We start from the raw sequence: 13,240 nt of genomic DNA, 5'->3' as shown, positions 1-13,240 counted from the left end.
CATCCTTCTCTCTAAATTGGAGAGACATGGATTTGATGGATGGGCTGTTCAGTGGATGAGAAATTGGGTGGATGGTCACATACAGAGAGTAGTGGTCAACGGCACGATGTCCGGATGGCGATCAGTGATGAGCGGTGTCCCTCAGGGGTCTGTACTGGGACCAGTGCTGTTTAATATCTTCATCAATGACATAGTGGGATCGAGTGCACCCTCAGCAAGTTTGCCGATGACACCAAGCTGAGTGGTGTGGTTGACACACCTGAAGGATGGGATTCCATCCAGAGGGATCATGTGAACCTCCTGAGGTTTAACAAGGCCAAGTGCAAGCTCCTGCACATGGGTTGGGGCAACCCCCAGTATCAATACAGGCTGGGGGATGGAGGGATTGAGAGCAGCCCTGCAGAGAAGGACTTAAGGAAGAAATGCTTTACGATGATGGTGGTGAAACACTGGAATGGGTTGCCCAGAGAGGTGGTAGATCCCTGTAAACATTCAAGGGCAGGTTGGATGGGGCTCTGAGCAACCTGATCGAGTTGAAGATGCTCCTGCTTCTTGCAGGGGAGTTGGATTAGATGACCTTTAAAGATCCCTTCCAACCCAAACCATTCTGTGATTCTATGAAGATCACAAGGGAGGAGGGCAAATGGTTGGCTCAAGGCAATTTCCGAATTTTGGGTTCCATCAGCAGAGAAATCACTTTTTCAGACACAGCAAAGGGCCAGTGCCACACCCTGAGGGATCCAGGCTCTTTAACTTCTCCCCAGTCAGAGATTTTTGGGGAGGACACAGGATGACCACTGAAGATGGCAGCGAAACTGGAGAGACAGAAGGACCGAAGGAGAGAGCAACAAGGCAGCTGATATTTGTGATTAACACTGTCCTGAAACACCTCGCTGGCTATTCACAGGTTTCCAACATATAATAAACTAGTCAATATGTTTTATGCCTTATCTTCATGCCCTATTGCGCATTTCTGAAATGCAATAAATATTGCTATCTGGTTCAGTACAAGGTATTGTATTACGAGTCCCATATTCATAATATTACGCGTGACGAGCACAGTGCAGGCCAGTCGAAATGTGCTTTTCAACAATGGTTCTGGGTCAAAAAGAAGGGACCTGACCTGTCTCCATAGGAGCAGCAGCCCAAACATCCGAAAGAAGGGAGCTGACAGCCCCTCATCCTGCAGCACGTGGGAGGAACGCTGAAAAAACATGACAAGTGGTTGGAGCTTGTGATATCTGATGACCCTATGAATAGACAAGACAGCTGCTGGGGAAAGCATGGTGGCTGCAGGCAAGCCAGACACCCAGGGATGGAGCCCTAGCACAGCTTCTTCTCCAAAATAAATCCTGAGCATCTTTGGGATCTCCCTCCTGGAGCCAGAGCCAGGGAGGGATGCTGCACCCGCGGGGTACCTAGGGACCGCTCTCATCCGGAGGAACTCACTCCGGGCAACATCAGCATTTCATTTTTTCATGGAATAAATGCACTTGCAGGATGGTTTTCAGAATTACTATTTTTTTTCAGAGTTCCTTCTCTCCTCTGTTAAATCAAACGCAAAGCAGTTTCTGTGCTGTTCTCTCCAGGCTTGCAGGGCTGAGCCTAAGCTATACCTCAAGATCTGCAAAAGCTGAAAACATTTTCATTTTAAACTGACACTCTGCAACTCCACTTGCATTTTAACTGTCCAGTCTGCTTTTTTTTTTTGCTTTTTTTTTTTGCTAAATTAGCTTAAAACAATTCTGCTGTTTTGCCTTGCACGTGGGCTGAAAAAAAAAAAAAACCTATTGTAAGGAAACCCGAGTCTAGTCCTGTCCTCTGTGAAACGCCACCTCTGTGCTCGCGACCGTGATCTGTCCGACTACTATTAAGGCTCTTCTTCCTCCTCGTTTTCTATTGCATAAACGCGTCCAAGCCTCGCATCCCTCCACTCCCCACAGCTCCCAGTTAGCAGGGCTCTTGCATATCAAGGTTTCAGAAGAAATCAGCAGCAAAATGCACAGGCTCTCAGTTGCACAAGGAAAATAGAGATTTGTTGGGTTTGTTATTTCTCTCGGAGGGCGAGGGCGTGGTGAGTAGGGTTACAAATAAGGCCTTTTGCGAATACATTTAGCATTCAGTACTTAACGCTGTCTTAATAAAGTCCAGTCATGTATGATCCGGCCCTGATCCGTGAGATCACAAATAGCTCCGTGGTTTTTGTTTTTCTTTTTTTTTTTTTTTTCCCCTTATCTTCTGAACTGACTCAAAGAAAAGGTACCGAGTTGTATCGAAAACTAATGACTTTGCTTTTGAAAGTTCAAACTTATCTTGGCATCGCAAGGTTAGACGTTTCGGAAACACCAAAGCTATGAGAGGAGAGTGCTTTTGACAGGCTCCGCATTGAAAATGTTCAAGAAAATCCTCAAAGGAAAAAGTAAATAGCAATACATGTATGAAACGTATTAGTTCTGTCTTTATAACTATTTTAGAATTTATCCCAGGTTCTTATAAAATATATAAAACTGAGATACAAAGAATTAGCAATGTAACTTTGCATTTCAAATGATCTTCAGCTACAGGTTTTGCTGTAAGAAAACAGACACTTGAAAAGCAGCTGTTCTGTAGTCTCTAGATGCAGACACTTGAGTTCCTGGCAAACTTACCGTCAGTGGGTTCCTGAACTCCTCCACCATTTCAGCTCTCTCCTAGAATGAAACTCAACATTTCACCATTAAGTTTTTCTGCTCATGGTTTCAAAGAGAGGACATTACCATTTCCCAGCATCGGTTTCAAAGTTCCTTTTTTCTTTTTTTTTTTTTTCCCCCCTTTTTTCCCTTTTTTTTCCTTTTTTTTTTTTTTTTTCTTTTTTCCCTTTATGAGCTTTAAACCACAGGGTGAATCCATGAAATGAGGTAAGTAAATTTGGCACACTTTTAGTCATGTCCATAAAACTTTTGGTAAGTTGTATAAGTGAACGATAATTGTTTTCGTCGTGAGTTACAGGTGCTTTCGAAGGGGGGTGGTTAGTACTTAACAACTGGAATGTTTCTAGTAAAACCAAAAGGCATAGCTGCAGAAAACACTCACAACCCAATGTTGATAGAGAAGTAAAAATATATACAATACAGTCACTTGTTCATAGTTTGGCACAATTTTTTTGTTGGTGTGGGTAATAGTGCATAAACTACTGTACAACAGTATGACTTTTAAAACAGTCTTTTCACAGAGAATACCAGATTACCTTTTGCTTTCAAATAATAAAATTCCCACAATTTCAAACTCTTCATTTCAGCACTTACATTTCAACATACCACAAGGCAGATTTCGAAAAAGGAACCGACGGGAAAAAATACCCCAACTGAAAAACAACCAAAAAAAAAAAAAAAAAGAGAAAAAAATAAAGAAACAAACATCAACCGTCTTTCTAGAAAAGGGAGTCTCTTCTTCAAATACAGGAAAACCCAAAAATGTTGTTTCTGCTTTAAGAAGAATGGAGTCTGATTCCCTGCAGGAAAAAAATATCAAACATTTGATGCCATCTTAGCTAGCTCGTCTGGAGTCACCACGACGGAGCGGACGCGCTAAAGGCGGGCGGGTACAGAAGATGCAGCTTGAGATGATGCAGGTTAGGAGAAAAAACAGCAGAGGGGGCCAGAAAGCACTCAAAATTGCCACGTGAAGCTCAATTAGGAATGAGTTCTCATATTTGCAAAGTAAAAGAGCCTTTAAGTTTCGAGATCTTGGCTTTTGGATGCATAACCTCTTTTTTTTTTTTTTTTTTTGGGTTAATTTTTTAAAAAATGTTCCGGAAAAAAAAAAAAAAGTCTTTCCTTGTCAAAATCATTAAAAAGAGCGTGTAACCATGGTTTTGGTTTGTTTTTTTTTTTTTTTACCCCCAATAAATAAGTAATTAAAACCTGAAGAAGCCAAACAGCAGAAAAGAGTAGCTTTGTTAGTTTTTTTAACCCCAGCCAAGCCAGAAAATTGGTCATTCTTTTAGGTAGCTTGCAAGTAATAAGTATTTTCATGCAATTAAAAAAAACAACAAAAAATCAAAACCCAAACAACCAAACAAAAAACCAACCCCAAAACCAAAACCAACCAAAACTGTAAAATAGGGGAACGTCTTTTTTTTTTTTTTCATGCAACTTTTGCTTTCAGGAAGGAAAAACTGAAGGAACAGCGGGCTTAGCAGGTGGGAGGGAGGTTAAGGGGCATCATTCCAGCCAGTTTGGTGCAGCATTACCTCAGTTTCTCAAAAGCCGCTGTCACGGGTGGGTCCTTGTGGGGCTGTTCGCGGTCCGTTCGCTTGATTTTACAGTTCTCATCCCTCAGCGATTTCGAACTGGATTTATGACGGTAGAGTTTTTTATGGGTAGGTCCGTTATTGCCTAAAGTGCTCAGGTTACTATAGTTTTTATCAAAAAAGGGGGCGTGAATGTCCGTGGTGAACCCGGTTGAGCAATTGGGGCGCCCAGGGTCGCAAGTTGCAGCTTTGCCGTTTTTGTTTGAGCCCTTGTTGTTCGACTTGTGGTTCTTCGCTGCCCCCGGCGAGCCGCCGTTCACCTTTTTCTTTGACTCTTGGGAAGTCCCTGCCAAAATTTTAAGAGTTTTCAGTTTCAGGCTGTTGGACTCTGGCGACCGGAATATGTCTGAAACGTTGTTGTGGCCAACAGGCCCCCACAAGGGCTCGATGGAGGCCATCATGAACCTCTGGACATCCGCCATCCCCGACGCGATGTTGGACAAGATGTTGGAAGGTTCCTCAAACTCCCTCTGATCGTCGTCCAGGAGGCTGGTGGCATTGCCGAGGCTGGTTTCTGACCAGCCCGTGCCCCCTTCTTTCCCCAGCGCCCACTCTCCGGAGAGCCCGTTGTGCTTGCCCAGTTTCACCCCGGCCGGGCCGCAATGCTGAGTGCTCTCGGTGAGGCCCTTGGTGGCGGTGGCCACGGTGCTCAGCTGGTTGACCACCCTGCCACCAACGGCCGGAGCCTTCTCACCGTTGACTCCCGGCGCGTTTTTCCCTTTCCTGGCGGATTTGGGTGGCTGCCGGGAGTTTTTCCCTTGCGGTTTATCGGTTCCTTTGTTGGTTTTGGGTGATTTTTTCCGGGTGGCTTTCTGGGAAGAGCTTTGGTTTGTACCCACATTCTTGTTGGATGAACTTTTCCTCTTTGATTTTGACACTTTGCTATTGGTGCTAATTTGACCAGATGGCTCATTAAATGTTGACAAGCATGGACTCTTTTCGAGAAGGCTGACAGAATCTTCATCGTTGAACATATGGAACTGGAACTGGTGATTATTTAAAGCAAACCCATTATCCGCCTGATCCTCGGTCTGCAGGACCCCGCAGTTCCACTTGACCTTCTCGGAGCTGTTGAGGGCAGCCTGGGGGCTCTCCTGAAAACCTTTCAGGGTGCCCAGGGGCTTGGCGTCGGAGCCAGCTATCTGCGGGGACAAGTTGGGAGTGTCCGGAGGGGACATCTCCGAAAGCGACGACTGGCGGAATTTATCAGGCGTAAAGTTGGAAATGTCTAAAAGGTCCGTGGACTCCTTCAAAGGGGTGATTTCATCTATGCTCTGCTGGATCACTAGCTTGGGACTGCAGTGGGCCAAGAAATCATCATTAATATCATCCTCGCCGTCCTTTTCGCAAGACTTTAAACTTAAAGAACTGTAATTGCTCGAACTAACTGACAATGAACCCACTGAATCAAAACTAATGAGCCTGCCATCATCTGTACTTAGTGTACCGCGCTGGAAATGAAAGCGCCCCTCTCCATTATTAAAATGACATGACTGATAAGAATCATCAGACTGCACTTGTTGGCTATCCGGCATGTAATTTTTTTGGTAGAGCAATTTGCTGCTATTCAGATTGACTTGAGTGTATCCAGAGGTCGGGAGGCCGTCTGCATCCGCGCCCCCGCCCCCACCAAATTCATTCGGCAGCCCGGCAGCTTCCCGCATGTCGCCAGGGAAGTCCTGGCGGGTGCTGCTGGCAGCTTTGCCGGCCGGCCACATGCTACCGAAACTGCTCTGCTCCATCTCCAAGTGACCGGGCGACTGCTGGAGCTCCGATTCGGAGGGTGGGGAGAGCACGCAGCTCTGCGCCGGCTGCAGAGCCGCAAAGGGTTTTTCTGCCGGGACGATGCTGGGGAGCGGGTGCTGCTGCTGCTCGGAGGGATGCTGGGCGAAGTAGGAGATACCGGTGTTGCTCGACAAATCAGAAGCATCTAACAACGTCTGCAGATACCCTCCGGGGATCAGGGGGACATTAGTGGTGATATTAGCAGATGGCAGAGGCTTGTCTGAAGAGGGGGGGGATGGTAGGAAAGGAGAATTTTTAGCAACCTTATCCTCGTGGCGCTCCGGGAGATGGGAGCTGTCTGAAGCACAAGGAACGTTTTCGTCCTTCAGACGCGCTGCAGAGTCCCGGTTTTCCAGTGCCGGGGAACCCTCCGCTGTACTGGTAGCAGCTTTAATCTTCTTGCACTTCAACCTGGCTTCGCTTTTGAATTTGATTCTGCGGAGCACTTTCCTCTCCGTCCCCTTGTGCTCCCGTTCCTGCGATTTGCATTTCACGGCAGCGATGCCCGCGATGTCATTGACGTGTAATCCGTTGGCACAGCTGGGGGTGGCGATGGCTAACGCCGGCAGCCCTTTCAGGCCCGTCTCCTCTTTACTGCTGCAAGGCTGCTTGTGATCCGAGGAGCAAGAGCCCAGCTTGTTCACTGATTGCTCGATGGCTTTAATTCTTTGAATCCGGTGCCTGTTTGCTAGCTTGCATTTTCGCTTCCGTGGGTGAGGGAGGAACGAAGCATCTGAGCCGTTAAGATAGAAATTCTGCTTGTGGTAGAGAGACGATCTGAGCAAATCCAGCCGGCTCTGCTGCCTCTCTTGCCAGAAGCCCTTCAGTGGGGCCAGCTTCTCGTACTTGCTGAGCAGCTCCTCGTTTAGGGTAACAGTTGTCTCGTTGGCATCCACTTTGCTGAGCTTCACCAGCATATGCTTCTCCCCTTTAAACCTGTTAATGATGATGTACTTGATGATAATGGGGGGCTCCTTGCGAGAGACTTTTCGCCGTTTCTTGGGGCACCACTCGTCATCGTCCTCTTCCTTGGGTCCATCCGGTAGCCACTCCTTCTTGTCCAGGATCTTCTCGTTCTCGATGGAGTCCACGTCGTACAGGTAGTCATCGCTGTATCGCACTTTCCTCTTCGCCCGCAACCCATAGTTCTGCTGAATGAAGGAGCTGGAGTGGTCCCGGGACAGGTACCGGCTGCAGTCCTTGATATCCCGCAGCACGTCGTAGGAGGACTCTGTGCAAGTGCTGTCATCGCTGAACTCCCCGGAGTCCTCCGTGGAATTCACCGAGTCCAAGAAGTGGCTCCTCTTGGAGCCCACATACTGCACCATCTCCGTGCTGTTGCAAGATTTATTTAAGGCAGCTTTTTCCTCCTCCTCGCCGTCCTCTTCCTCGCCATCCTCCTCCTCCTCCCCCCAGATGATGCCTTCCTCGGATTTGAATTGGGAAGGGTCGGTGGCACCGCTGGGCCCCCTTTTCAGGGTGCTCCTGCTGTCCCTTTTGGTGCAGTTGCTGAACACGCTGGGGAAGAAGTTGAACTGGGCGTCCTCTTGTAGGGTGGTGGTCTTCTCCCGCACGTTGTCCTGGAAGGATTCGTATCTAATCTTTAGGGAGCAGACATCGCTTCCCAAGGTGGAATCGTCATCATCAAACATGTAATTATCCACGTCTTCCTCGGAAAACAGATTTACAGAAAGCTCATTTTTGGAGCAGAGGTCAAGCAGCTCAATTTTACTTTCGCTAATGAAAGATTCAAAATAGCCCCATTCCTGGTTGGGATTTGTTAGTAAAGGTTCCTCACCATTGCATTTGTCTAACAGTAATCCCTCGTAATAATTTTTCTGAGTGGGGTCCTCTGAATCACTGTCAGATTTTTCTGCATCTCTTTTGTCCGCTGCCCTCGATTTATGCATAGGGAAGCTTAAAAGCTGGTCTGAAAGCAGTTGATCCCCATATCTCATGGTTTCTCCTGTGCTCATGCAGTGAATCCCTATATCAGAGACCGAACAGGTGTCATAATCCCTATTTATATCCCCCACTTTCAAGCTTATTCCCGGCTCTGCATCAATGCCGTCCTTTGATTCAATAAAACAGCCCAGACAGGTCCGGCTCGGCTGCATCAAGCAATCGCCTGTCAACGCCGACATGCCTCCGGGCTCCATCATGGTGAACGGCGCCTTCTCGCAGTCACCCGGCAGCGACCAGGAGCTCATGCCCTTCGTCACGCAGGAGGTGAGGGAGATGGCGTGGGCGGAGGAGTCGTCCGAGGCGTGCTCGGGGACATCGGTGAGCCGCAGCGGCGACGGCGGGCTCAGCAAGCAGGGCTTCTTGGACGTCAGGGGAGGCAGCGCCCGGTGGCACGCGGGGTTTTCCTTCAGGGCTGAGAATGGGACCGCGGCCTCGGTGGCGGTGCAAGGTCTCTCATCGCCGTCCAGGGCGTGCGGTTCTGGAGGTGGGGAAGGAAAAGGGAAGGGGAAAAGAAAGAGAAAGAGGGTTTACAACGCTGGCAGTTCTGCGGGGACTCGCCACCCCGCTCCCCTTCTCCCCAGGGTTTGGCGATGACTTTTCCCAACTGCTCCTTTGGGAAGAGCCAGACGCCCTTCCCGCGAGAGCGTGATCCTTCCCTTCTGGATGTAATGAGCGCGGTGATGTGTAAGGAAGGGAGAGGTGAGCACTCTCCCCCTGGCAGCCAGCTGGAAGAGGTACAAGAGCATGTTGAAGAACCCAAAAACCATCCGTTCTTTCCTCCTCATATCCATACCGTTACCTGGATACTGCCTTTCGAATCTGACAAGGCTATTAAAAAAACCACAACAAGCCTAATAAAAATGTTCCCATTAACACTGAAAAAATTAATGGAAAAAATAAGATTCTTAAAGCAACAAAGCATCACCCCCTGCAGTGTCTGCAGCTTCAACATACCTGGACTGCACTACTGCAAGGTGTGGCTGTTCTTAAAAACCGAGGGAAAGCAGAAGGCAACGCAGAGTTTAAAGCAATTATTGTTAGAATTATTGTGGGTTTTGCCATTCTTTTGGCATGCCTTTTTAATGATCTAAAGATTTTTTTTTTTAACCTAAGGATTTTTTATTTTTATCTTGTCGCGCTCTTTCATGGCAGAATACAGTTAGGAATATGCTTTTATCTGACTTCTGGCTCAGCAGACGGTGTGACCCTTGAAATTTAAATACGATGTCTTTTCATCCACAAACACACTTTGATATCTCTGTATTCAAAATATATACACCAGCGTGTTCACTCCTGCCAGCCGCAGACCTCTGCCGACCCGTGCCCTTGCAGCGGCTCCCGTCTTACCTGTTTGGTGGCTCCACCAAAGGCTGGGACAGCGAGAGTGACAGCAGCTCAGGCTTTCTGAGGGGGGATAAGTGCTTTAAAACACAACTGGAGCACCAAGCTGTTGCGAGAAATGGGGCACCTGAAGGGATTTGGCACCTACACGGTTGCTGGGACCCTCCGTGACATGTGTTTGTATATAAAACTGATAGAAAAGCAAACCTCCCCCTGCATCTACACCAACCATAGGAAAAGGAGTGGGATGGGATGGGATGGGATGGAGGGCTGCCTGCCCCCAGCAAGTGTAAAACCGAGAAGAGCTCAAAAATCCTCCAAAGCTCATCCCAAAAGCTCCCAGCACTTTTGTGCTACTGGGGGCCTTAGGGATGGAGCCATTGATAAAGTCTGAAGCCACGCAGTGCTCTATGGACTTTGAACGACTTTCCAAACACTGTACAAATCGAAGCAGAAGTGCAATGCAACGCGTCTTCAACATGCGTGGCTTGGAGAAGACCAGACTGACTTGCTTGGAATCTGTGTGCTGCCTCCTTTCCCTCAAAAAGGGTTAAAAAGAAAAAAAACCAACCCAAATAAAAAAGCTGATTTTTGAGTCCCTCCCACCAGGTTTTTTTTTTTTAGATCAGAAATGCAGAGGTGGGATCTTTTTCCTTAAGCACCAAAACAAATTAACCAGTGCAGTTCCACTTCAGAAGGAAAATAAAAATCAGCTTGGAGCTGACAGGGAGCATGAAGAATTTGAGGATGAAAGGAGAATGTCTGTCAATGCTGTAAGACTCAAAAAAGGGGGAGGAAGAAAGCTGCAATTCAGTCTCAAATGCTGCATTCAGCACGCAGAGAAGCTATTACAGCAAATAAACCGTTTCTGGGTGTTTCTCTAGCTTTATACTTGTGTAAGTGAACTTCACTCCTGTGAAATACAAATGCCAAAACCTGATTTTCTAGGGTTTGTATCATCCTAAAATCAGGCGCACGTTCAATTGCTGCTCTGAAGTAAAGAAGACTCCAAAAGACTACAGTTAAAAAAGAAGCAAAACCACCTTTCCCGGTTTAACTCAACAGCCAACCAACAGCACACGGGCAGCCTGAGCGGAAAAATCCCGACCCATCCTGCTGGGAAGGAGCTCCGAAGGAAGGCCAGCCCCTCGGCAGGCACCCGAGGGTGGCTCCGCATTCCCGGCAGCCAGCACACCTTCATAGTTGGGGTGAGAGGAGGCGAAACCCACCAGCCCCGTCCCCAGGGCTATCAACGGGGAGCTGGTGGCACCGGAGCTACTTGCCGGCTTGTTGCTTTGGATTCAGCAGCAACTCCTCCACAACGATGGTTCATTAAAGCGCTTTTGAGCCCTGTTTAATTGAATTTCAAGGAAGCGGCGTCAGGTTCTAGAAATTGCGCATCTTTACTGAGCGGCTAAGGGCTGATTTGAGTGGCGGTGCGGTGGGGGACGGTGGAACGTCTCCGTGCAGCTCCGGCAGCTGTGGCTCCACCACGGGTTGTCATGAAGGAGATGGGCTGACAGAGACAGACTCCTCCACAATGACATCGGAGGGGCGAGCGCAAGCGCACACTTCACCTGCTGCCAGCAGATGTTGCGGGGTCCTCACGGACATCCGCGCGTCTGGAGCTGCTCCAGGTTTTTGGTAATGAACAAGAACAACATTTGCCTCTGTGCGCCCTGTTTTGAGAAGACAGAAGGATTGGAACATTTAAGATGTCAGAGGACCAAGTCCTTGATATCACGTGGGGTCGAATTAATCCATAAATAAATATCTCTCTCTCAAGATTTATAGGCCAATAAAAATGTAAAAAGCCATTAAATTAAACACAAAAACATAGTGAAGAATGAAAACATCAAGCTTTGCCTCAATGCTGGACTGCCACCGCATTCACTGTGGCCAGCGACCAAAGTCCAAATGACTTCAGAAGATCCTCAGAGGCGTATTTATTTCAATCAGGTTTTCAGGCAGCAGAGCACCGTTATTCCTAATTAGCTACTGCTTCTGAAAGCAAGTATGGAATCAATTAAATACAGCCAGAGCTGGGGATTTTCGTCAGGCTGCTGGAGGAGGTTGATCCTTCCCCAGCGCTGCCGACGGAAGCTGGAGTGACGTGGTGGCTCCCAGAGCGTGGCTGCATCTCCACCTGCACAGCAGCGGGGCTAAGGGCTGGGGGATCCCATGGGATGGCTGACGGGCCACACAGAAAAGGCAACGACAAGCTCACAAGTTCAATCTTCCCTTTCCATGGGTGGAATCTCTAATCTCCAATTTTTCCCCAGTTTGTAGGGACTAAGTATCCTTCAGTCAAATCTTCCCAAGATTGGCTAGTGGTTCATAAGAATTTCCGAAGAGAGGGAAAGACTCTCAACAGAGGAGCTACATAGTCTCGTATGACTTTTTTCCCTGAGAAACCAAACTAAAATCTGTGATTCAAACTGCATGTGCACATCAACATTTCCAACCATGCATATGCATGGGCAAAAGCAGTACTTGTTAAGCCCTAAGAAGGTGTAGATTCATAGCTGGAGTGACACCTGTGCAGAAAACACCCAGTTACCCTACTGCTCCACACTGCAGCCATCCCTGCAAACTGCTAAAATTAAATACACGAAAGGAATTAGGAAAATAAGTTGGCTTGCAAGTTGTCACTGCTCCCTCATGTACTGTAATTAAGTTCCTTACCATTTTCTTTCACCCCATTAATCAGGATAGTTTCTTGGTCTTCTGAGGCACAATCCTGCTCTTGTTGGTCATCCATCAATTTAACCTCTTTCTGTTCACTCCATGCCCCACTGCATCTGGCCAACCTGCACGTTTCCAGAAACATAACCACAGTCAGTACAATTCCCAGAATCAGCTCAAGGAACTGTGAATAAAAAATAATGACAATAAAAAACCCCCACACAACCTCACATGCTGCCTTACCCTGCTTAAGAGGACAAATACTATTTATTTCAGCTATCGTATTTTCACTTTGCCACTCCAAAAGCCAAGTCCAATGTATTTTGGCAAGGTTAAAATGCCATATGTCACCATTTCCGTCCCCAATGTCCTTCTTTAGAAGGTGGCACGGTGCCCTGCACCTCTGCAGCATCCTTTGCATTGCCCGAAACTGCTTTGCAAAAGCAGGTGAGCGGTGTTATCTCCAGATCCGAAGAGGAGAGGACTCACCCAGTTCAGCCAACAGCAACTCTGCCTTGGAGTTGGAAGAGAAACGCGGATATCCCGAGTGACAACTGCTCGCCCTAGCTACCAGCTATCGCTCTAGTCTTCCAAGCGCTGGAAGGTATGGAAAACTCCCCAAAAAAGCAGTTTTTGGGGAAAAAAAAATATATTTAGTCTCATTTTTGACTCAAAACACTTCATCACAGGAGCTCCTTCCCTGGAAGCCTCAGTCCCCTAACATCTGCCATTGCCCAACGCTGTCCCCGTTGGGTGAACCTTCATCTCGGTTGTATGACCGCCAGTTGAGGCCAACTGGACTTGATGGTACTTCTCAAAACAACAAACCCGAGATCAGAATCAAGCCCAGATTTTCTCCCTTCCTCCGTTGAAGATCCCCCCATGTTAAAACGATCGCCTGCCTAGGAGAGGGAGAGCGGGCAACAATGCAGTGGAGTCCCTGGGCACAGGATAACCCTCTCCAGGGCTCCCGAGGGACAGAGTTTCACCTCTATGGCTGTAAATTCAAGTCAGAATCAATTTTTTTACCTTCTGGGAACCTGAACTCAACTTTCTCTCTCTCATAGAACAGGTAGTAGACTGAAGCATTGTTTTAGGTGGGTGTTGGGTTTTTTTGGGTTTTTTTGCTTTTTTTTTTTTTTTTAAATCAACATTTGTCCATATCTGATCTTC

General features: G+C 47.5%; 1 protein-coding gene across 1 annotated transcript; it reads right to left on the bottom strand.

Annotated features, from left to right (window-relative positions):
- Nucleotides 1-2,850: 2,850 nt before the first annotated feature.
- On the bottom strand, nt 2,851-12,143 carry KIAA2022 (KIAA2022 ortholog). The gene is made up of 3 exons (XM_010083725.1): nt 12,068-12,143; nt 4,232-8,519; nt 2,851-3,490 (listed from the first exon to the last, which is right to left on the bottom strand). The coding sequence occupies exons 1-3, from the start codon at nt 12,141-12,143 to the stop codon at nt 3,274-3,276; spliced, it is 4,581 nt and encodes a 1,526-aa protein (XP_010082027.1). The 3' UTR covers nt 2,851-3,273.
- Between the last annotated feature and the right edge of the window lie 1,097 nt (nt 12,144-13,240).

The sequence above is a fragment of the Pterocles gutturalis genome, unplaced genomic scaffold (assembly GCF_000699245.1).
Source record: "Pterocles gutturalis isolate BGI_N339 unplaced genomic scaffold, ASM69924v1 scaffold6270, whole genome shotgun sequence".
Classification (NCBI taxonomy): domain Eukaryota; kingdom Metazoa; phylum Chordata; class Aves; order Pterocliformes; family Pteroclidae; genus Pterocles; species Pterocles gutturalis.
This window is presented reverse-complemented; position numbering and strand designations above follow the sequence as displayed.